Here is a 26,795-nt window from a genome sequence, read left to right on the forward strand (position 1 = left end):
ACCCAATACGCCATACCATGAAGTATCTGAACAAACCTCTTCTTATTAATAATAAGTCAGCAACACCAATACACTTGTTTGGAGGAATCTAAATGCAGAACGGACAAACATAAAAGTAAGGATATGTTTAAAAACAAATCCAAGGGGGCACCTGGGTGGCTCAGTCGGTTAAGTGGCCCACTGTTGATATTGGCTCGGGTCATGATGTCAGGGTCCTGGGATTGAGTCTGTGACAAGCTCCGCGATCAGTGGTGAATCTGCTACACATTCTCTCTCTTTCTCTCCTCCTCTGCACCTCCCCCACCCCAGCACACACGCGCTTTCTCTCAAATAAATAAATAAATCTTTAAAAAATGAAATAAAATAAAATAAAATAAAAGCAAATCCAAGGATTTAATACGAACACAAAAGGATAAACGTATCTCTGCACCAAAAGGAAAATTTTGGAAAGTCGGGGCTAGGATGCAGAATCATGTCACCTTCCACACAGTTCCTACTGAAATGACAACTACCAAGCTTGCTGGTGGAAACTGGGCATCAGTGTCAGGGCCTTTCAGGTCTTGCAGCACTTTCAGTGAAGAAGGCCAAGTTTGCAGTTGCCTGAAAGGCTTGACTATATGAAATACAATTAGAACACCAAGAAGGATTTATGGAATGTAAAATTTAATAAAATTCTTAAAGTACGGAAGAGGAGAAAAACCTAGTCCTACTTGGGTTGCAGTCTGCTGTTGCCCAAAATCTATCTTCTTGCTCATAGAAACAGAATTCCTCTCCCAAACCTCGACAGGACACACAGTCATACAGATACACAAACTTGACCTAGGCAAAGCCCACAGGGCTAAGCTTGGGTCAGTGACATATTGGCAAAAGTGATGGGTACATGTTCTAGTTCATCTCCTTAAAATTTTTTGGCCTGAACTCCCTGCATTCTACTCTATTAGACTAGAGATAAGAGTAGCAGACTTCAGAAGCTGTACATTAAAGATAATGGAGCAAGCCCACAAGCCCCAGACTACCTTACATCTTCATTCTGTTGTGTGACATATGCAGGAAAAAACCCACAGACAAATTAGCCAGAATATTATCTTAAAAACAACCTTTATCTATGTCTATATCAATGTACATATATTTATCCATACATACACACGTAGGGCTGCATATATTTGTATAACTAAATATATAGGGGCACCTGGGTGGCTCAGTGGTTGAGTGTCTGCCTCCAGCTTGGGGTGTGGTCCTGGGATGGAGTCCCACATGGGGCTCCCTTCAGCGAGCCTGTTTCTCCCTCTACCTATATCTCTCTGCCTCTCTGTGTCTCTCATGAATAAATAAATAAAATATTTAAAAAATAGTTAATATATGAAAAGATACCACATTACAATTTTTTTAAAAGATTTTATTTATTTATTCATGAGAGACACAGAGAAAAAGGCAGAGACACAGGCAGAGGGAGAAACAGGCTTCCTGTAAGGAGCCTGATGTGGGACTTGATCCCAGGACCCCAGGATCATGACCCAAGCCAAAGGCAGATGCTCAACCCAGGTGCCCCAAGATACTACATTTTTAATACAACATGTGATCATGTATGTGGAATCAAAAGTGGAGAAACGAACTCTTAATGGTATTTTCAACTTTGTATTGTTTGAATTGTTATAAGTATACTTTCCTTTTGTTATTTAAATGCCTGATTTTCTATGCATAAAGCAATCAAGTATTATAACAGCAATCAAATATTATAATCCTGTTAAGGTATTTTCTTGATTAATCTATTCATATTTCCAAATAGGTGAAGGATTGAGTAGCCAGACAGGGTCTGAGGAAGAAGAGATGTAGAGGACCCTACTAATAGGTCCCAAGGTGGCAATCAACTCCATGGGGATTCAACTTCTAAGACCTTGTGAAGACTAGCAATCAGGCAGGTGCTTATAACCAGTAAGGGAGAGACAAAGGACAAGACATTGGAATTCTCCCTAAAATGAAAAGTCTCTAAGCAGGGCAGAGACTCTCCAACCGTCACTGGCTCCAAAGAGAATGGGGGTAAAAAGAAGGAAAAAGGACCATGGTTAACTTTCCTTGCTGCGACCTGTGTTAAAAGTACCATGATTTTTGTAATCTGAGAAGACATAGCAAATATTACGTTGGAAGTTTCTGGGCTTTTGAAATTTCTATATAAATTTTAAGCACCACCAGTTTACTATAAGTGAATGATGACCAAATCATAATTATGAATTTTTCTGTTGATAGTTTATTATAATACATTGGTATCCTATGTTTTGGTTAAATACAAATAAACATTTTATTTTAAATGTTTAAAATAACATTTTATTTTAAACATTTTAAACTCAATCTATAATTGAGACTGTGCTACAGTCCAATGCTCTAGTTTAACAGATCCACCATGAAAATAATGCTCTTCAAAGAATGAAGGTGCCATTGCAAACAGCTTTCCACAGGGCTAGGTCAAGGAATAAGGAACAGATGATTGTATCAGAACAAAGCACAGCCCCTTATAAACTCTACTCACCCCTCACTGCATATTCTTTCTATAAACACAACACCAAGAAAGGTGGACAAATACGTAGTGTTATGTATGACCCAGCCCCCCAAAACATGACAGATAGTGTTTCAGGGCAGTATTCCAACACTGTCTTCAGTTATGATCTATTAGGTGGTTATTGAAATATTCTTGGGATTTCCCATTGCCTACATTTTAGCAGCCATGTTGCTAAAATTCTAAATGGCTCATTGTTAATGGGCATCAGGTTTGTGTAAAGAATGGAGACTCCTAAAGATGAACATATCCTAAGTAACTGCTCTTCTTAATACATAAGGGGAGTTTTGAATACCTCAAAAGTTGCTTCTAGCTATCTGGTAGTATCTAGAAAGGTTCTTGACTCACTTTATATACTTATTTTAAATATTTAAATATCCATTTAAATATATATTTCGAGGTTTATTTTAAATATCTGAATATCCCAGAAAGTCACATATAAAGCAGATACTAATTTACACTAGATTTACTAAGGTCACATTACCAACTTGAATGCATTAATGCTCTATGTGTTTGATTCTGGGTCTCATTCATTCTCTGGTAATCTCCTTTATGTGCTGCAGTTTCCCACCCCATCAAAAACAGTAAGGTGTCTGGAAGAGGCACATGAAGAAATACTAGAAACAGAAACTAAATTGCCCAGTGCATACTATACAAATACTAAATTATGTGCTGAGTAAAACAATAATTAGAATCATCTTTCATCATTCATTTCCTTTTTATTGTATTGAATGCTTAAAAAATAATAAAATTTCAATTTGTGATTGTTGATGCCCTATTATTTTAATAAGAGTAAGCATAACAAGTTTTATTATGCATCAAAAATGTTTTTGAATCCATAACAAGGTTGATAAAATGCAATTCTATGTAGAAAAAGATATAATTAAGAGCTCTACATTCTCAGTTTTATACAAAAGATCTGCACATTTTAAAATACATTTCCCCACTAGTGAAATGTTCAGCATATTTATAATTAAGACCATGGGCTTTATCTCTAAATTTAGAATGAATAACTAACACATATCAAAGGAAGAAGGTAGAAAATACAATTTATCATTTAAACTTCCTATTCATGTATTAATTTGCCTACATATGTCAAGTCCTTATGTTACTTGTTTTAATGTCAGAAGACAGAACCCAGTACCTTAAAATCAGCAACTTGCAAACAAAAGAAGATTGTGACTAGTTATTTTTCAGAAATGATCAAGAATTTTGCTAAACCATATCTTGCTCATGATTAGGAAAACTACAAATTTATATTGTTTTAGAGTGAGCAACTAAATGAGGCACCACCCAGAAGTTTGTGTGCCAAGAAACTCAGAGCAGACACTTCAGTGGCAGCTTTGCTGCTAATGACACCGAAGCTTCTAAATACCAGCCAATCTCAAATGTGTGGGACCACTTCTCCTGATGTCATTAGAACTATATTAACTGTGTTTTTTGGATACAAAATCATGTTTCATAATTGTAAAAGGGTGATATTAAAATATTTATCTGTGAATATCAATGAATTCTACAATCTAAAAGGAGGTGCATATGAATATGTAGTATAAGCACCTGACAATTAGTTTTTCTGATTGTAATGTTAAGTGCCTGACATTAGGCTTTTGATTGCAGAGGCATCCACTTCAAAGACATCCATCTCAAATAAACACACTGTCAGCTAAACAACTAGATAAAAAGCCAAGCGACCTCACCCATGAAGTTCCCCTTTCCAGATATCTCTGTTGACCTAGATAACTGACCATCTAACTGCTTGCTTTTCCCTTCCCTCACTTTAATCTCTGCTCTTATATTTTAAATTCACTAATAAAGAGTGAACTCCTGAAATCCTAGCTGCCCTGCCCTCAAGTCCAGGCTTGTACACTCTCTCTCTTTCTACTGGAAACCTGTGTGGCCCTGAGCGTGACTTCTACCCTTAAAAACACATAATAAGCCTTGTTTTTTCAAAGTTCCCTGATGGTTGCTACTGGGGCGCATCTTGCAATGATAGTTAACAATCGCAAAGGTCTTGGTCCAGCCCCAGCACTGGCTGTGAAAGAGGAAATGTCTGTGGGGACTCGCCACAAATAGCACAGGAGCGCGGGAGTGCTTCCAGCATTCCTAGCCAATAGTCACTCTTGATAATGTAGACTGACCCAAAAGAAAATAGTATAGAATCCTCTGACCTCTGGCTATGACAGGCATTAGGCCTTTAATCACTAAGTCTTGGGGCACCTGGGTGGTTCAGTTGGTTAAGTGACTGCCTTCGGCTCAGGTCATGATCTCAGGGTCCTAGGACTGAGCCCTGGCAGGCGTCCTGCTCAGTGGGTGGGCTCCCTATTCAGTTGAGAGTCTGCTTCTCCCTCTCCCTCTGCTACTCTCCCTGCTTAGTCTCATGCTCTCTCTTTCTCTTTCTCTCTTAAACCAATAAATCTTGAAAAAAAAATACTAAGTCTTGAGTGGGTTCAAGGCTCAAAAGGAGTGTTTGAGGCAAGCCAGGCACCAGTGTAAGGACCTAGGACAGTGGCTGGTTACCAACCAGCAGAGAAATGTTTCTTTGGCACTTATTTCACTGGCAAAAATCTACCACTGTGTGCTAGCTACTCAGCAGCCTTGATTTTAGTTTAACCACATGCACCAAACAACCTGCTTGGCATTATTATTCTTCCTGTACATTTCTAATCAGCGTCTTATTCAGAACATAACATGTGGTTCAATTTGCCTAACAACATCAAAATCTTCCTATTCAAGCAGCCCCGGTGGCTCAGCGGTTTAGCACCGCCTTCAGCCCAGGGCCTGATCCTGGAGACCTGGGATTAAGACCCACGTCAGGCTCCCCGCATGGAGCCAGCTCCTGCAGGATGTAATGTTCCCTTCTCCTCAATCTGTTGTGCAAAATAAGGGATTACAACATTCTGGCAACTCTTTTTTTTTTTTTTTTTAAGGATTTTATTTATTTATTTATTTATTTATTTATTCATGAAAGACACAGAGAGAGAGGCAGAGACACAGGCAGAGGGAGAAGCAGGCTCCATGCAGGGAGCCTGATGTGGGACTTGATTCCAGGACTCCAGGATCACACCCTGGGCCAAAGGCAGGTGCTAAACTGCTGAGCCACCCAGGGATTCCCCATTCTGGCAACTCTTAATCAACTTGTTCACTGTGTGAATTCCCAGATCAGATACATTTTCAAACATAAAAATAAACATCAATATTGAAACACAATAGAAATAATTGGGAGATTCTCCGGAGCAATCCTTAACCCTATGACAACTGTCCTGCCCCTGTCCCTTCTTCCCCCTACCCCAGGGTGTATCTAATTGTTCTTAATAGAAGAAAGCCCCTATATCTATAGTAGCCACTGAGATCATTCTGGAAATCTAGAATACTAATTTTAAAACTAATGCCAATTCTAGAATATTTACTCAGTTACTGCAACATACCAGCACAGGGACCGTTCTAAGCACTTTATATGTATTTTCTTGTTAAATCCTCATAATCACCATCTGCTCAAATATCACATCCTCAGAAATGCTTTATCTGTCTGGTAGATGGAGATATCCCTTACTTTCTATCTCATTAAACTCATATAATTTCCTTGTTAACTTGTGACATAATATTATTTAACAGTTTTTGTCTCCTCCATTATAATGGAAGCTCCATGAGGCCAGGAGTTCATTCTGACCTCAGAGTCAGAAAAAAAAAAAAAAAAAGAAAAAAAAACAGGTTTATTATTGCCACTTTGTAAATATTGAATGAATGAATGAATGAGAAAAAATCTATTTGAGAACCAAGAAGCCTTTTCATGAACAAAAGGGATAATTTTGGAAGCACAAGATTTTTGTGGTGGGGAATCCCTGGCTGACCTCATTATCACACAAAAGCCATGGCTACTACATTTTCTTACTGGTTCAGAATCAAGCAATGGCTTCTCAAATCATTCAAGGTAAAAGTCCAAATCCTTACAATAACCTCAAAGGCCCCACTGGGTCCACAGTGCTACTGTGATGTCTCCAATCCTTTCTCCTAAATTCCTCCATTGGCTCATTTCATTTAGGTTGCACAGGCCTCTCTGTAAGCATCCCCTGATGACCTTGCATCAGCTATTCCCTTGGTCTGAAAGAATATTCCCAGATATCTTTCTAACTCGACCGTCTGTTTCACATCACTCAGATCCTATCCTCTTAAGAGAAACACTCCTTATCATCCTATATTCCACTGAGACCTAGTCATTTCCATTCTGGTACTCCCCAGGACCTGACCCTGCTCTTTTACTTTGTCCTTATAGCCTTCATCAATAATCACATACCAGACTTACACCTTATTATGTGTACTGTTTATTGTCTCTTTCCCCTCTGCTAGACTCTAAGCTCTACTGGGCAGGGCTCATGTTGTGATCTTGGAGGTTACCCCTAGTGCTGAGAATGGTGTCTGGTACATGGAGAACATTCAATAAATATCTGTTGAATAATGGAATGAATGAATAAATGCCTCAATTGTTACTCACAATGTCAGATTGCTAACTGATAATAGTGTTAAAAGTATTTGGGTGGGGCAGCCCGGTGGCTCAGCGGTTTAGCGTTGCCTTCAGCCCAGGGCATGATCCTGGAGACCTGGGATCGAGTCCCACATCAGGCTCCCTGCATGGAGCCTGCTTCTCCCTCTGCCTGTGTCTCTGCCTCTCTCTCTGTGTCTTTCATGAATAAATAAATGAAATCTAAAAAAAAAAAAAAAGTATTTGGGTGACTGAATCAGAACCTTGCTTTGGTTATTCAAGGTTACCCTTGACTGTGAGCTGCACTGAATTGAACACCTGGACATTCTTTTTTTTTTTTTTTTTTTTTTTTAGATTTTATTTATCTATTTGAGAGAGAGAGAGAGAGAGAGAGAGAGAGAACAAGCAGGGGGAGCTGCAAGCAGAGGGAGAGGGAGAAGTGGGCTCCACACTGAGCAAGGAGCCCAATACGGGACTCAATCTCAGGACCCCAGGATCATGACCCCAGCCAAAGGCAGATGCTTAACCAACTGAGCCACCCAGGCACCCACACCTGAACATTCTTATTTCCCAGCTCCAACGTGAATGTTTATCACTCAACTAAAGCAGAGATATTTATGTACCTATTATAAACTTCAAAATGTATCTTCTCCTTAATTATTTTGTATTGATGATTTGTTGATTAGGGACCACCTGCAGACATTTTAGATTCACTAATTTTTATCAATAATCAGTTAACACTTTTTCTTCAAGGTAGATTACTTCTTAGGATGCTTTCCATAAATCTTTACCTATGTAAGGGAATTCATGTTATTCTATTCAGGGAATATTTCTTGATCCATTCCCTAATTCTAAAGAGTATAACTTATTTAAGACCTATAAATGTACTTAATATAATTATAAACTATACTCCTTGGTGCATAAAGGCAATATAAAAACTAATATACACACATAAATACACATACACATTTATTCCTTCCCTCTTTCTCTTCCTCTCCCCTCCATATACCCCTGCATTGGGACCTCATATGCCAAAAGTAAAAGTAAGGAAACAAGAAGAAAAAGATTGAATTGATTAGTATATAAGGAAGATAATAAGTTAACCTAGAATAGAAGTTGATTCGTAAAGCAGCAATAAAATCTGTTACTATCACATTCCTTGACTCCCTCAAAAACCATTCATAATACCATTTAAACTATTTTATAAACAGATGCAAAAATTACTCATAAAACATATACTTCTAAAATACAATGAATTTTGTTTCAATAAACATGCTTCTTTTATTATTTTGTAGGAAAAGAAAATATTTTAATTTTTACAAGGAATATATGTTTTCCATTTTGAGATTTTATTGATGTGAAATAGTTTCAAAAGAGCATTTTAGCAGTCACTTTGATACTGGATTTCAGTTTTATACATTTATTCAAAGACTTATAAACACTATAAATTTTAAAATATCTGAAAAAGTTATAGTGTATTTCATAAGTACTCATATATAATAAGCTTATTTTTAAGACTTTATTTTTAAGTAATTTCTATACCCAACTTTGGGCTTGAATTCAAAAGCCCAAGATCAAGAGTTGCATGCTTTACCTACTGAGTCATCCAGGCTCTCCATAAGCTTAACTGTAAGTAAAAATCATCTTCTGTAGTTTACTAATGATAGTTGTAACCCAGACTTTTTCGGTGAAAGTATAAACATTTACTTTATGCTATAACCATGGACACTATGAGTTTTTGCCTCATCAATAAATTAATGTATCAATAAAAATAACTGAATATCTCAGTGCTTATTGAGTAAACTTTAATTACTATCATTACTACATGTCAAACACGAAATCTTCATTAATGTGTGTTTTTGTGTGAGAGAGAGATGCAAAACAACAGGAAAGAAAGAAATTACACCATTTCTTTATGTTTGTAAAAAATACATCACAGTGCATATAAAAAAGTGTAACTATAATAAAGATTTTTGTATGACTCTATACAATCTAAGTAGTGTTCAAACAAGGTGACTAGGTGCATAATCTTTGGAAACAGAAATTTGGTTCAAATTCCTGGCACTTCCACTTAACATCTGAGTGAGCTTGAATAGCTTTTATCATGCTATGGTCCTTAGATATATCTTATGTAAAGTAGAAATGAAAATCTAAAAACATCCATTTCCCAGGGCTGTTGTGTGAATTCTATGATATCTAGCCTATGAACCAGGACCTGAGCTGTGTTAATTAATAGCTGTTGACCTCATGCTTCCTTATGTAGCCAGGCTTTGATTTCTAGAACATGACCTCTCCTAGCTCTCCTATGTCTTACTCATTGATACCAAAACAGAGCTCGCAAGACTCCCACAATCTGCTCCTGCTGCTCTTTCAGCTTTATCTCTTAGTTCTGCCTTGCCAATATCCATCAAACCCAAAACACCAAAAATATCCCCCCACATACAATACTGCTTCAGCTTCTATACCTAGTGCATTTTTTTAGACACTTATAATACTCTTTGACCACATCGCCATCCTTTCTTCCCATAGATATACAATCTCTGTTCCCAAATTTTTGGGGGAATTTGGAGAAAAGGCAAGTAGGGTATGCAACCTCTGAACTGAAGGTATACGAGTGTGGAGGGGACCATAATTAGTGGCAGCAGGTCTGTTAGAAAGAATAATAGTGGCTATAATTTATAGCTCTTGGACCAGCTGAGCTAATCCAACTGTGACAAAGTCTAAAAAAGGAAGCAAATAAGAACCCATTCATGTTAGACCACAAAGGGAACCACAGTATGAAATGGTCTTATGTGAGTAAAAGAAAGCAAAGTACGAAGGAATGAGTGTTTTATTTTGTATTGAACCCATGTGTTCCAATATGGACAAATTGGATGCAAAAAAAAAAAAAAAAGTTTCAATTTAGGACAAACAGCAGCAAGTATAATTTGTCCTTTGAGATTTTACTCAGAAACCTAGGTAGCCATCCTTGATTTCACCACTGCCACAAGACATTTATTAGTAGCTCCTATTGTACTGTCTTTTGTATTCACCTCTTGGCACCAAAGAGTATATAAAAAACACTTATTTAAAGTCTACCTTTACTACACTGACCTCTATCAAGGAAGGGCCCCTTTCTAATTAATCTTTTCTTACCCAAGAGATTGGGCAGGGCACACTTGAATTACCACAATAAATAGAATAGATGAAAATAAATAAAAGAATAGAATTTATTCCAGAGAGAAGTTCTGTGGTGAGAAGGAAACTCTTGAGGAATTTCTGGTGGAAGACCTCATTTATCTTAATGAGATCAAAGGTAGAAAGTCTACAGAGAGAAAGGCAAAGACAGCTTTGGAATTGAGAAGAGACAGAAGACTGGCCATATGCACTATGGGAAACTAGATAAGGAGTTAACAATGAATGCAGCAGTAGAAGGATTTGCCAGCATTAAGGTTCCACAGAGTGCTTATGATTCTTGTTCATCTGGTTGCATGGGAAAGTCTTTTGTAGCCCATCTATGATTTTGAAAATTTCTAAATTACTTCTAAAAGCTCTACTTTACCCCAAAGTTGCTGAAGGTTGAAATGGAGTTTAGTGGAATGTAAGGTAAGAAGTGTGGGGAAATCCAGGAAGAGCAAACAAGTCTCAAGGCCAAGAGGAAACACGGCAAGAAAAGAAAAGAAAACATCATCAAATATAGCACCCCCCACCCCCTTCTAGAGACTGTTTTCAGGACTCCTTACTGTCCTATTTTCTGACCAGAAGTCAGCACACTGGCACAATGGAGTCTGTCCATGCCCCTGTTAGAGGCGCTTGTACCATTGTCACAGAAACTTGGTCCACCCACTATTTAGTGAAACTATGTCGTTCCTCGCCCTGTTAATATGGTCTGAAACTTTGTTAGCTTTAAGACACGGATAAATTATTCATTATTTTTATTTGTGAGTTCACAGGTCTACTTTACATAGTGCTTTGGGCAAACTGTGAACTTGTGGACTGGAGTGAAGTAATCTTTTACAAACAAGGTCGGTAATGTACAAAAAGAAAGAAGGTCTCCCAGGACAGAAGCACAGACTTCAGTGCTTGATAGGAGCCTAAAGCAAAACCACTAAAATTTGTTTTTAAATATCAACAAAAGACAAACTGTTAGCATCAAAATAGAAAAACAGGAATCTGAGTAGTGTGACTTAGATGATTTTATCCATCAACATATGCAAGAGACATGGAAGGTGGAGTTCAGAACTCTATGAACTGTGTCCTGGATACGGCCACACTTTGCTCTGGATCCAAAATCCCAATACCATCTGTCTCTCTCCCTTTCAATTCCTAACACAGAAATCAATCCTTTGACTATGAATATACCAAACAGCAATAACTCCGCTACAAGTTAATCAATGATCACACTGAGTACATATACTGACACTAAATCTTTAGTGTACAATTCCCTCCAAGGCTACTTCTTACTCTAAACATTTTTAACAAACTATACTGCTCTACCCAATAGCCTCCTATAACTTGGTGAATCAAATCATCCCAGGGTGTAACGTAAAAGTAGAATTTCTGGCCCTACAAGGTAAGAAATCCAGAAACACGTTTTCACCAAGGTGTATCTGAATTTCCCTGAGTCTGCTAAAGCATTATGTAGCAAGATCATATCGTTCAGAAAATTGTTATGTTGATATTTCTCATTTTCATTTACTACTCATTTAGCATTTCCTTTGTGCCAGTTCCTGTCCAATTACTCAATAACTACTAACTCAGGGAATTTCTCATGATTCCAGAGGAGATAGGTTCTGCTATTACCCCATTTTTATGGACGAGAAAACGGAGAGGCTCTCTGAAGGTTAAATCACTTCACCACAGTTAGCAGAGTCAGGATTCAAACCCACACAGCCTAGCTGCAGAATACACTGGTAACCACTATCAAGCTATTGCTCATGGGAGCAATGCTACATTTGGAACTTTAAAATAGATCTTTATGTCCAAAGTCATTATTATAGATGTCTTTCCTTTTAACATTCTACAATAGTGTAAAACATAAACTTATTATTCTCTGCTATCAGATACAAAGAATATCTTACCAGTTATCTCTGTTATCACAGAAAAGAATATTGGTGAGAAATGACACAGGTTTAGATGATCTGAAGCTGAGGTGGCAACTGAGCTCTGCATTTATTCCACTGGGAGAGCCTTTGATGACTATGCCTTTTGGAAACGTCACACCAAGAGGGTGAGCCTCTTCATCATCAAGAAGTCTTGCTGTGGGAATCTGGACATTTATCTTTGAATCTCTGTTTAAAATTAAAAACAAAAAAGGTTCAAAATACATGCAAGTAATCAGATTTAAATATGTCTTCCTCTGATTTTTGAATCATTAGAAAAACTTAGATATTTACAATAATGTGCTCAATTATTAAATATATTTTTACATCATCTATTATTTTCTGTTCACAATATAAGATTGATAATTATTAATTTGACCACATAAGATAATCCAAAGTTCCTTCTGTCTTCTATGAATTAAAAAAGGAGATTAGGGATGCCTGGGTGGCTTAGTGGTTGAGCATCTGCCTTTGGCTCAGGGCATGATCCCAGAATCCTAGGATTGAGTTCTACATTGGGGCTCCCTGCAGGGAGCCTTCTTCTCCCTCTGCCTGTGTCTCTGCCTATTTCTCTGTGTCTCTAACGGATAAATAAAATCTTTAAAAAAATTAAATTAAAAAATAAAAATAAGATATTAAAATCCCTGATTAAATACATGTTTTTATGGATAGCCATATTATAAATAGTACGGTCCTTAAACGTATCCTTATAAAAAATTACCAAAACTTTCCAATTGATAGCTAAAGCTTTAATGCATATAAACTAAATATGACACTAACAGATGCATATACACACAAAAAATTTTTACCATGGATACTATTAAGCACTTGTATACATATCGTGAAGAGTTTCTAATCATTACTACTAAAAAATTACACTTAATGTTCACGTATTTCATTACATACCTATAGTTTATTTAACCAATCTAAAATGTTTATGATTTCTAATAACACGGTACTTAGTATTCACTTTTAAATCTAACACTTGATAACTTTTAGTGGTCAGTAAATATTTAGCCATAGTACTTTAAAATTGTATTATATATGTAGGTTCTTATAGCAAATAAGAAGTGTTATCAAATGGGAATCATATTTCCCTAGTATGTTAATTAGAATGAAGATCATTCAGCTAATTCACTAAAGAAAGTAAAGAGGATCTCAACTTGAATTACTTTAACTTATATGGTTCATTGCATAAAAAATTAAAAAGATAATTTATAAATTAGGTTTGAATCCAATTCTGTCATTAATTAGGTAAGTGTCATTGGATAAGTCATTAATGCTGACGATCTTATTGTACATACAATAGGAGACCATGTTATATCATGTCTACAGTCCCTGTTACATGTTCATTTCATTATACTGTATTTTTCAAAATTCAACTTTTGACTTGAGATCATCTTTAAGTTGATACCTTGATACATTAATTCAAAAGTTGAAAGAGTAAAACATTAATCCATATATTAGACTATGTTTCTTGATTAAAAAAAAACTTTAGCACAATATAATTCAAGCCACTTATATTTTCTGTTTAACCTACAGAGACTAATGTCTAGTTAAAAGAAAGGGTCTTAAAAGAACCAGGAATCCCAAAGTTGTCCAGTTAATGTTGAACACCTACACTCTTGTCACCAAATGGTATTCAGAGAAAGCTATATGGTGTAAGAAAGCACTCATTGTATCTTGCAGGCCAAAGGTTAGAAACTAAAGGTTGCTCTGGGCTCTACAGCTTGAATAATACCCATTTATTTTCAACCATCACAACACATATGGAACTCTTTTATCTGGATCTCAAAATGCTGAACTGTAAAATAAGAGATTGAACTAGAGATAGAGAGGCTCTGAGGTAGCTACAAGATCTGGAAGTTTGTGAAAATAATGCGTACAGGCAATTCACAATGGTGCACAAATCCTCACAAATTGTATAATTTTAGAATTTTTTTAAAAGATTTTATTTATTTATTCATAGAGACAAAGCTAGAGAGAGAGAGGCAGAGACACAGTTAGAGGGAGAAGCAGGCTCCATGCAGGGAGCCTGACGTGGGACTCGATCCCAGGTCTCCAGGATCACGCCCTGGGCTGCAGGCGGCGCTTAACCGCTGCGCCACCGGGGCTGCCCAAATTGTATAATTTTAACATGTCAACTAGCCACTCTTTATATATATTTCTTTATAGATATGTGTATATTTCTAAATAAAAAAAATTTGTTTGGCTTTTCTTTTTTGTTTTATATAAGGATATCAATATACATAGTCTTGCTTTATTTTCAAAATAAATTTTATCTCATTACTTTGTTTCTAAGATTTCTAACAGAGTTGTCTCATTAGTTCATCTACATCACAGCTATATTTGTGTACACATATCACAAATTATTATCCTTTCATCGTCATAGAATATTTGTGCAGTTCCCAGGTTTTGCTGTTCTGAATAATGGTACTATGAAATAATTTCAAACATATCTTATAGTACACACATGCAAGGGTTTTTCTTGCATATCCTGCGAAGTGGAATTACTGGGCTGTGAGATATACAAATATTACACTTTGCATTTTATTATTCAATGTGGTCCTAACTCATTGACATTGTAACTAGGACCTGACTTCTTAACGTTTACCTGCCTATAACAGGCAAAATGCTTATCTTATTGTAGTCTCTAATTTTCATTTCCAAATTTACAAAAAGGTCAATTACATGTTTTCAAATGTTCATTATTCACTTATGAATCCTATTCTGTGAAGTACTTATCCAAGTTCTTTGTCAACGTTTCTGTTGAGTGATTGATATTTTTCTAATTTTTATCATTTATTTTCTTGTTAGCATGATTTTAAGTCTTAAGAAATTCTCTACCCACAGACGTTAAAATTGTTTCCCAAAATATTTTTTAAAAAATTTTCCTTTCACATTTAAAACTTTAAGCCATTTGTAATGGATCTTTGTGTATTATGAGACAGGAATCCAGTTTGAAATATTCCCCACAGATAATCAATTGTTCCAGTGCCATTTATTGGCTAGTAACCTGTCTTCTCCAAAGATCTACAACACCATTTTTTGTCAAATATTCACTATCCATTCATATATTTTTTTTGTCAAATATTCACTATCCATTCATATATGGGTTGTCTCTTTATTCTATTCCTTTGGTCATTTTATCTACCACTATACCACTACCATATTGGTTTAGTTTTGATATTTGGTAAGGCAAGCCCTTCTTATCTTACTCTTCTTCAAGAATGACTTGGCTATTCTTTTTCTTTTTTTTTCTTTCTCAAAGATTTATTTATTTATTTGAAAGAGACAGAGAGAGAGAGGGAGAAAGAGAGGGAGAGTGGAAGGGGAGCAGAGGGAAAGTAAGTCCTCAGCAGACTCTGCATTGAGTGCAGAGCCCAACATGAGGCTGGAACTGAGATGAAGACTTGAGCTAAGATCAAGAGTAGGCCGTTTAACAGACAGTCACCCAGGCACCTCAATGCTATGTATTTTAAATAGTGAACTTATATTTGCCTATTTTGATAAATGACCTTCATAGCTTAAAAAATTTACCAGATTCTTTTAATTTCCTATATAAAAGTCATCTGTAATCTACAGATGACAGTGTTTATTTTCCTATCCTTACTTATTTTATTTTTCTTAACTTCATGTATGGACCGTTTTTCAGGAAAATGTTTTAGAAAGGCAGTGATAATAGGCATCCTTGCCTTTTCTTTTTTATTTAAAGGGAATTAATTTATGTTCCAGTATCCATGATAATGTCTTTTTTAGATTCATGATAGAAAATTTTAACAATTTAAAGGGTATCTCATTTATTCCTGTTTAAGAGTTTTATCATGATTGGTTTTGGAATTTTATCAAATGCTTTTCTACTGCTTCTATGGAAATGATCATATCATTATTCTCTTTAATTTGTAAATCTGGGAGATGAAACACAAAGGTATTTTAGATTTTCTAACATTAGGCAAATCTTAAAATCCTGGGATACAACCAAGTTGGTCATGATTTATTAATGTATTTATATTATATAATTAATATGTATTACATTAATATGTATATACAATTTAATTAAGGATCATTACATCTATAGTCATAAGAGAGACTGGCCTATAATTTATCTTTCTCATACTGTCATTGTTTGATTTTATAATAAAAATTTTTGATTTCATAAAACAAATTAGAGCACATTGTCTCTTTTTCTACTGTCTGGAAGAATTTCTATAAAGTTTGAGATACTAGTTTCTTGCAAGTTTAGTAAAACTTGCCTGTAAAAACATCAGAAGATGGTATTTTCCTTTTAAGATTTTAAATCTTTGAATCAATATTCAAAGACTATCTATATATTCCCAGTATGGTTTTAGTAAATTCTATTTTTTTCTACAAACTTCTCATTTCATTTAAGTTTTCAAATCTGTTGGAAAAAATTTCTTCATAGTGTTTTAATTATCTCATTTTTCTCCATTGGAGATGTAAAATGCTCCATTATTCTTAATATTATTTAGTTGTACCTTTTCTCTTTTTTGTTCCTCATGAGTGTCACTGTATCAGTATCCATTGTATTTTCAAAGAATCAACTTGTGGGCTCACTGAGCCTATCTTCTATATATTTGCTTTCTATTCCTATAATTTCTACTCTTTTTCATTTTACATTCTGTATTCCTTAGGTTTAATCTATTATTCTTATTTATTAAGTTGAATGCTTGAATCATCATGCTTTTAATCATTTTTTTATCTACTATCAGCATTTAAGATCACACATTTCCATCTAAGTATCATTTTTGCTGCATTCCTTAAGTGTATGTATTTGTTTATTGCTTAACCATTGGAATATAACAGATGCAGTTAACACAGATGCAAGTCTAATTGTCTAAAGAAAGCAATAGATGTGACAGTACATATTTCAAGTTTAGTCTTCAACTTTAATACTCAAACACTGTTTATATCAGTGAATGTTGTTTTCATGTTTTGATACATGATATTTTAATTACTATTTATTTCAGAATTCAATATATCTTCTTTGACTCTCTGCAGAAGATATTTTTAGGGGCCCCTGGATGGCTCAATTGAATTGAGCGTCCAAGTCTTAATTTTGGCTCAGGTCATGATCTCAGAGTCATGAGATCAAGCCCCTCATGAGATTTTTCCCTCTCCCTCTCTCTGCCCCTCCTCCTGCTCACATATGCTCACTTTCTCTCTAAAATAAATTTTTTAAAAAAACAAGATTTTTTTTTTAAAAAAAATAGTTCCAAATCTAGGACAAACCTGTTAATTTTTCTTTAATGATTTCAACATTATGATTATTATCAGAAACTACAGTGTATATAATGTTAACTCTCTAAAATGTATTAAATTTGAAAGGGTGCTTGGGTGGCACAGTTGGTTAAGCATTTGACTCTTAGTTTTGGTTCAGCTCATGATCTCAGGATTGTGAGATTGAGCCCAGAGTCAGGCTCTGCACTCAGTGGGGTCTGCTTGGGATTCTCTCTTTCCCTTTCCCTCTGTCCCTTCCTTCCTCATGAGAGCTCATGCTCTCACTGTCTCTCTCTCTCTCTCTCTCTCTAAAACAAATAAATCTTTTTTTTAACTGTTAAATTGAACTATAGAATGATGTACTTTGTTTTTTTTTTAATATCTTCTATATGATTGTGAAAAATGTGTATTCTCTAACTGTAGGATGCAGTATTTTATAGTATTAGTTTTAATACTACTTTTAGTATTTTTAATAATGTTAGTATTAAATTAATGAGGCTTTTAAAATACCTTTTCAAATTTTCTTTATCTATGCAAGTGTTTTTGTCTTTTGGACTCACCAATAATTGAGATATGTGTTAAAACACCCTACAGTGATGAAGGACTAGACACTTTCTCCCTATTATTTTTTTAAGATTTTATTTATTTATTCATGAGAGACAGAGACAGAAAGAGGCAGAGACACAGGCAGAGGGAGAAGCAGGCTCCATGTAGGGAGCCTGATGTGCGTGCGACTCGATGCGGGGTCTCCGGATCGCCCTGGGCTGAAGGCGGCACTAAACCGCTGAGCCACCCGGGCTGCCCTCTCCCTATTATTTTAATCTGGGGTTTATATATTTTAAGAGTATTTTAGTTGTGCATGCAATTTTAGAATTCCAAGTGAGCTGCATCTTTTATAATTAATGCATTTTTAATATTAAAACTTTATCTTTACCTCTTAAATAAGGTTATCACATGTAAAATTAATACTGCTATCCAGCTTTCTTATGGTGATTCTGTTATACCTTTTCCTAAGATTTTGGTTTGTTGATTCTTAACTGGGAGTGGTTATGCATCCCAGGGGACATGTAGCAATGTGTGGAGACAATTTTTTTCTATCATAACTATAGAAGGATGCCACTGGTTAAAGACCAAGGAGGCTGCTAAATATCCTACTATATACAAAATAGCCTCCAGTGGGGGGGGGGGGGGGGAAGCATCTTCCTCAAAATGTCAACAGTTCCTGAAGTTGAGAAATTCTGCTTTACTTTAATCTTTGTTGTCCTTATGTTTCACATATACCTTTTTAAATAGATAGTTGGATTTTTAAAATTACTTTAACTTTCTCTTTAATAAGAGAAACTTAATTACATTTAAGATTTTGTTGATTTCTATACTGTTTGTATAGGTATATACAATCTTAGATTTAGTGGATGCCCTTAAAAATTTATCCTACACACTTTGTTTTGAAATTCCTAAAAGTGGGGGCACCCGGGTAGCTCAGTGGTTGAGCAACTGCTTTTGGCTCAGCTCATGATCCTGGCATCCTGGGATTGAGTCCCGCATTGGGCTCCCCACAGGGAGCCTGCTTCTCCCTCTGCCTATGTCTCTGCCTCTCTTTGTGTCTCTCATGAGTAAATAAATAAAATCTTTAAAAATAATAATGAAATAAAATGAAATTCCTAAAAGTTATATTTGGTTCATTTTTAAGTCTATATAGTATAATTCCATGTTAATTACTAATTTTTGTAATGCTATCTCTTTATAAAATTTATCTATATTCTGTGTCTGATAATTCCAATACCTGAATGGCTAAAGAGTCTAAGTTTCAAGATGGTTGGTTGTGCTGACTCTAAATGATGGCATCTTCCCTTCCTGTAAGTTTTGCGATACTGGCTAATGCACTCATGTCTGGTTGATAGCAATTATGGAAACTGAAATATGAGCCAAAACTGAGGGTGCCTTCATGTAGAACAGCGGTTCACAAAGTGTGGTCCATGTATCAGCAGCATCAGTTTCATTTGAAAACTTACTAAAAATACAAATTGTTACATACCATTCCAGGCTTCCTAAGTCATAAGTTCTGGGGATGGGAAGCAAAAATCTCTGTTTTAAAAAGTGTCTCAGGAGATGCTAATAGACACCAACATTTAAGAACGACTGATCTAGGGAAGATTTGCTGGCTTCCACTGAAAGGTAGAAGGATTTACTCATGTGACCTATTTTAGTCTCTTCCAGTGTCCCTGGATTAACCCAGGAATTTGAGATTGTTTTCCTACCTTGAAGAAGTTGTCTCAAGTTTTAAGAATAAGCCTGCATTTGGCAGATTATTACAGCTCACCACTTCTACTCTGGTTTCAGCTTATAAGTATGTATTAGTTTGGTTTGGTTTGATTGGAGCCCTTTGGAGACCTCTCGCATTTTTCAGAAGCCAGCAATTAATTAATTAATCAATTTAAAAAACATAAAAAACATAAAAAACAGAATCCACTTGTTTTGTAGAGCAAGGGTACAAAATGTATCTAGGGCAATACAGTATTAGGGTTTGGGTTGCTGACAAATTAAAAAAAAATGAAAACAGATCGCACTCTGCTATAGTATGTACATGTGATAGGCAGAATTTTGAGATGCCTGCCAAGAGTCCTGTCTCTTAGTGTACATACAAACTCTACATAATTCCCACCCTTGGGTGCCAGAATCTGTAAATACAGTATCACTTTGATGATTAAGTTGTGTTATACAGCAGTGGTAAAGGGACTTTCCATATGTAATTGACATCCCTAGTTAAATGAATTCAAATAAAGCAAAAGGGAGATTATCATGGGTGGATCAGAGCTAATTAGGTGAGATCTTAAAAGAAGGTTGGGAAGTCAGGGACTGAGAAGTCAGAGAGATGGTCTACTTCTGACTTTCAGTGAGTAAAGTACCATGATTGGGGGAGGAACCACATGGCTGGGATTTGAGGGTAACCTCTAATTGCTGAGAGTAGGTCCCAGCCAACAGCCAGCAAGAAAATGATATCTTAGTTCTACAATGAAATGGATCAATTCTGCCTACAACCAGAAAGCTTGGAGGAGGACTGAGCCTCAGATAAGACAGCTGCTATAGTTTGCACCTTGATTTCTGCCTACTGAGATTATAAGCAGTGGATGTAGCTAAACTAAGCTGGACTCCTAACGCAAAGAAACTGTGAGATAATAAATTCATGTTTTAAGGCACTAAGTTTGTGGTAATTGTCACATAGCAATAGATAGGTTGCTTCCCAGACCATGAAGAGAAACGTATCAAACACTTTTTTTCATATCAAACATTTTTACAAGAAAATCAAATGACAGATTATGAACTAATTAAGTGGGCTTTTTAAATTTTTTAAGTTAAATGAAGCTAAATATTTTAATGCTTCATTATAACTGTAGAAACAAGTCAGACATTGCTCATGACTCACATAACACAGACACAAACAAAAAAAGCACATTATGAAAATGTGGTTGATTCACATTAAGCATTTACCTGAAATAGTTTTGAGGTAAAATTTTGATATCCATCACAGTTGTAATATCCAGAGGAACGGGAGTGAAAAATATGAATGGAGGGTCAAATAATAACTTGGGTGACTTCACCTCTCCAACCAAGCATAGCATTTGATAGCAAACCGGATTATCATTTAGACGAATGGGAATATCAGCTGTGTATTTTCTAGGATGATCTAATGAAGAACAATTTTTAAAAGTATCTTAGATTTGTTCATATACATAAAAAAATTTATATAGTTTAAACCTTATAGAATATTAAAATGTACTATGAGGTTATAGCTCAATGGGAAAAAGATTACCCAGAAACTGGAATTACCCTGCCAAGGAACTTGAAACATGTAATGAAAGGTCATTGACTCAAAAGTATTCTGAAGTGCACTATGTCTAGAAATAGAGCAGGTCTCCTTAAAGCAGATTATCATTATTATTGGAAAATACCTATACCTGAAGGAAACAGTGCAACGGGACTTCTTTTTGGGTTTGTTTTCCGTGCCTTAACAGGAGTTGCCCATCCCTTTAGCATTTGCAGTATGAAGATGAGGTCAGATAGTTGCTATAAAGGTCAAAGGGGACCAGTATTGAGAAATGGGTATGCTGCAAAGAAAGGAATATTGTTCCTCCCAGATTTCTAAGTTTACGGAAAGCTGCCAGGGTTGACTGGCCAATTTCACTTTGTAGGAAAAGATAGGAAATTCCCATATGGCAACTCACTATGAGGAGGCATTTTGTGTTGGAGAAAAGAGCTCAGCATCTGAGGCTGCAGGCTAGTCCCAGACAACAGGATCCATCTCAGCAAGCTGCTAATTCCCTTTTAGACCCAAATGCCCTAACACAGTGTCTCAGAGAGAGAAAAAAGTGATCTGGTGAGCATGAATTCAAGGTATTATCTTAGAATTCAAAAACAGAACACTGAAATGGCCTGGCATAGATCAGGGCCATCAAGAGTATTACCAGAGCAAATGATGAGTGTTCCAGATGATGCATGTCCAAAGGTGACACACTGTGAACCATACACACAAAAAATGGAATCATTGAACTGATCATACCCACTAGATCTCTTTGTACTGGGTGCCTTCACTTGGTCAAATCAGTCTTTTACTTGTTCATATAGTCTGAGAACCTTGGAAAATAAGATATGGCTGGAGAGGGAAGTGAATTAGTGACTTCCTACTAATAATGACAGATGAGCACAGGAAAGACTATGTGAAAACATGAGAAACTATATCTATACCTTGAGCTGGAGAATGAATTATAATAGAATTTATGTATTTAAAGCATTGTAAATCTATAGAGAAATGGTGGTTTCTTTTAACAAATCTGATATTGTAAAAATTATTTTGGGGAGAAAGAAAATCAATTTCATTACTTCCAGAGTTAAGCAAGGTTTTAATTAAGACTTACTGAATTCCGAATTTCAAATGGGTTGTTTTGAGATTATTTCTGGGTTTCATACCTGTTAAATGTTTCTGAGGTCATAGAAAAAGTGGGTTCCCTGTGTAACCTAAAATTACTGGATATTCAGTAACACATTTTTCTAAACTCAGGCGGGCCTTCTCTCTCATCTGAGATGTAAGTTATATAAATGTGTTAGAGGCATGTTTAATTTTCTTAAGAGTGAGGTTGAAATCCTAAGAAGGCAACTCATAGATTTGACTGCTTAGGCTTAGCCTCATACTAAAGGAAAAGTCAAATTGAAATGTCTCTTATTTCCTTCTAGATTGTGTATTTCATTTCATCTGGATAAAAATGTTGACACAGACATAAAGGAGAAGCTCTATACAGAAATACAGATGGTGGCTTTAGCTGGATTGGCTTTACTGTAATTTCTTTCAGGATCAGGCATAGTAGAAACTGAGAAGAAATACATAATGAAAAAGTAATTACTTTTAGAAAATAAACTTCAGAATGGGGAGAGTGTGTAATGTTCTTTATTATATTTTCATAGTTCTAAACAGAGATAATAAAAGATGAAACATTTTTCAAACTTATTAATCACAGTACTCCATGTACTGTTTCCCACACATGAAACTAAAGTGATTATAAAATGCCACACAGAAGAAAACAAACAAACAACAAAATGTCATGCTAGTAGATGTACCAGGACACTGAGTCAAGGCAACACAGTGCTAATAGCATACTATGAGAAAACACACAGCTAAATGAACTACAAAAAGCTTAAAAGCTATAAGAGGTTCTTATCCTGCCTTTTCTGTTGATAACATAGCTAGTTCTTGGTATTTTATTTAGATTGCTACATTTTTTTAAACGTATAAAACTGTACTGTCCCAAGGATTCTGATGCAAGTGATTTACTGAGGGTATGCTCTCAGAAGGAACCTGTGACAGGTAAAGAGAGAGAAGCAAAACCGAGGATGTCAAGCAGTTATGAAACTTGTGATTTTATAATCCAGATTCAAACTGATCCCATAGGCAGCTATGGGATGTGAATTCACCAGAGATGTTGTTCTACCTGAGGGAGAGTTAGTTGGGCTAGTGGTGAGGCTTACCCTCCTAGGCATCTCTGCATGTAGCATCTTCCTTCAGCCAAGGGCAACCTTCTAGAGAAAGGGACAGATATAACCTGTCAGGAGCCAATACCACAACTGAGAGATGGATGGGAAAACCCAGTAATGGGAATCTGGATGGGCCCAAACAGCATATACCAGAGACTGCAGACCTAATGCTGCTTTACAAGTAAGAATAATTGAGAATAACAGGTGAATTACTACAACACCCTTTTAAATAGAAAAATCATCTGAAATGGCATTTAGTGTGCTTATTTAGTTATGGCATATAAACTATAAGGGTATTGAAGCAGATGCTTTAAATTAAAGACAAATACCAGTATAGAGTTCTTCAAAAAGGGAAAAAAAAAATATTCATAGATGTCTTTTCAAGCATCATACTGCTGTTTCTTTGCTTCGGCCTGCTTAAAGAATCTAGTTATCAATACCCTCATTTCCTGAAGCTCATTACCGGAAAGAATTCTGTATTTTTATGCAATAGGGATTCTCCTGTTGGGCATTTTCTAAATTATGTGCTCCTGGGTTGTGAAACATTGAGGCTATTTACATGAGAACTCAGAACAATGTTATCTAACCACCCAAATTAGATTCAAGAACAATGGTTTGGTTTCAGAAGGGATTGGAGATCTGCTTAGAGACCAGTATGGGTCACATATTCTATCACAGCCCCAGTCTCTGTCCCTGTGGCAGTCCAAGGAAGAGATAAGAAAGGGGGAGTGAAAAGTAAAAACCACCTCGCTAAAACTTTTGAAAGCCCTGACAGTATAAGGCAGTCCTGCTTGGTGGCCAGTAAGACAGGTCTAGCCAAAGTGGAGTTAGGTAGATCTACTCCACTTTAGGTGATATTGACCACAAAGAATGCATTTAAAAGGCAATGGAAACAGAATGAGACATAAAGGCCCTGACCATGGCTCAGGATAAGAAGCTTATCCCAGTCAGATTATAAGAAAAGAAAATGGCAGAAGCAAAGTATAATCCATTCCCAATGCCTGCTAGAAGAAAATGGCAGATGTTACAGGATAGCCCAAAGAACAAGGCTGAGATCTCACCAGGTAGAACCGAAAAATCCTAAATCAATAATGAATGATCCATATACACACACACACAAAGGCTGTCAACAGAAACTCCCTGAGAAACTTCAAGCATTGGACATATATACATATGAATATACATAAATATATATATAAGTTGTGGAATTGAAAAATACAATGTCTGAAATGAAAAATTCACTAGAGAAATTCAACAGTAGATTTGAACTAGCTAAATGGAGAATCAGCCAACATGAAAAAAGGTCAGTTGAATTTATTGATTCTGAGGAACAGAAAGAAAAAAGGCGCTTTTTTTGGTCTTTAGCTGAAAATGATATTTAAGCCTGAATTCTAAGCTACCTCTGAGACTTACTCATTTTCCCCTGAGTTATCTCCTATGTATACATGAAAATACATGTTAATAAACTTGGGTTTTTTTTCCAAAAAAGAAGAAAGAATGAAAAATGAATAGAGCCCCAGAGATCTACCGGGTACCATCAGGAACACCAATATATGCAAAATAAGAATCCCTGGGATGGAAAGGAGACGGAGAGGGAGAAACATTGTTGGAAGAAATAATGTGGAAAAAAAAGAAAGAATGGCCCAAAACATCCAAAATTTAGTTTAAAAAATTTTAATTAAGAAAATATTAATCTAAACGTAAGAATTTCAGTAAACTGAAGGAGCAATCAAAAAACTTCTCACATGGAACAGTCAAAACCCAAATGCATTCATTGGTGAAATCTACTAAACATTTCATGAGGAATTAATATCTATCTCTATATAAATATCTTTATATTAATATATATATTAATGTATATGTATATGAGTATGTCCCAAGCCATTCTCTAAGACCATGGTAACAGAAATGAACACTTCTGTTCATGGTCAATTGATTTTGAACTAGGGTACCAAGACAATTCAATGTGAAAACAATATTCCTTTCAACAAATGGTGCTGGGACAAGTGAATATGCCATGAAAATGAATGAGGATTGGAGCCCTACCTTATACCATATTATGAAAATAACTCAAAATAAGCCATAGACTTAAATATAAAAGGTAAAATTATGTGGCTTTAGGAGAAAACATAAGAATAAGTCAGCATAACCTCGGGTTATGTAATGTCTTCATAGATACGACACTGAAAAGCCAAAGTGACGAAGGAAAATTTGGATAAATTAGACTTCATCAAAATTAAGAGCTATTTTCCATTAGTTATCATCAGAAACTGAAAGAGAAATCTCAGAATGAAATACAATATTTTCAAATTGCATATCTAATAAAATCATTTTATTCAGAATATATAAAGAACAGTGAAAATTCAAAAATTAAAGACAGCCAAATTTTAATATCAACAAAGGATATGAACAGACCTTTCTCTAAAGATGATATACAAACTGACAAGTATATGTAAAGGTACTCAATATCATTAGTCACCAGGGAAATACAAATAATAACTAAAATGACATATTACACTCAATAGGATAGTAGTAATAAAAAAGATCACAAGAAGAGTTAGCAGGGATGTGAAGAAACTGGAACCCTCTTTCTTGCTGGTAAGATTTTAAATTGTTACAGTTGCTTTCTAAGTTTGGTAGGTTCTTAAAATGTTAAACATTCAATTATCCTATGACCCAACAATTCCATTCCAAGAAATATAACCAAATAAATGAAAACATGTGTCCTCACAGAACTATACATGAATGTTCATAGCTATTTTATTCCTAACAGTCAAAAAGTAAAAATGATCCAAATGTCTGTCAACTGAATAGACAATGAATGTCTATGCACAGACAACATGTGATATATCCTTACAATTACTGGTAATAGAAAGGAATTAAATACTGATTGATGCTACAACATGGAAGACCCTTGACATTATTATGCAATGTGAAAGAAGCCAATCACAAGACGACACTCATTGTATGATTCTATTCATATGAAATGTCCACAGTAACCTTTTCCTAGAGATAGCAAATAGTGGTGAGCAGTGGCTGAATGGAGGGGGAGATGGGGAGTGACTACTAGTGGGCATGGGCTTTTCTTCGCAGGCAATGAATATGTTCTAAATTTAGGTTGTGGTGATGGTGTGACTATCCTAAAAACCAGTACATTGTACACTTTAAAAAAATGTATTTTATGGTGTATGAATCAAATTTTAACAAAGTTGTAATTAAGAAATCATACTCAAAGGGCACCTGGGTGTCTCAGTTGGTTAAGTGTCTGCCTTCGGCTCAGGTCATGATCTCAGGGTCCTGGAATCGAGCCCCGTAGCAGCCTCCCTGCTCAGCAGGGAGTCTGCTTCTCCTTCTTCTCCCCACTCATGCTCTCTGTTGCTATCTCTGTCTCTCTCTCTCTCAAATAAATAAATTTAAAAATCTT

The 26,795-nt window shown here is 35.7% G+C and overlaps 1 protein-coding gene across 5 annotated transcripts in view; it reads right to left on the reverse strand.

The window, feature by feature from the left end:
* Positions 1-26,795, reverse strand: part of CFAP47 (cilia and flagella associated protein 47) — a 502,530-nt gene that overhangs the window by 359,360 nt on the left and 116,375 nt on the right. For all 5 annotated transcript variants that reach the window (XR_012026084.1, XR_012026085.1, XM_072815366.1 and 2 more), the window contains exons 25-26: positions 20,837-21,032; positions 12,089-12,298 (exon numbers count right to left, since the gene is read on the reverse strand). Coding sequence is in view for 3 of the 5 variants with exons in the window: in XM_072815366.1 (XP_072671467.1) it covers positions 12,089-12,298; positions 20,837-21,032 (406 nt within the window). In the remaining 2 variants the exon portion in view is untranslated. The remainder of the gene's footprint in view (positions 1-12,088; positions 12,299-20,836; positions 21,033-26,795) is intronic.

This window comes from Canis lupus, chromosome X (assembly GCF_048164855.1).
Source record: "Canis lupus baileyi chromosome X, mCanLup2.hap1, whole genome shotgun sequence".
NCBI classification, from domain to species: domain Eukaryota; kingdom Metazoa; phylum Chordata; class Mammalia; order Carnivora; family Canidae; genus Canis; species Canis lupus.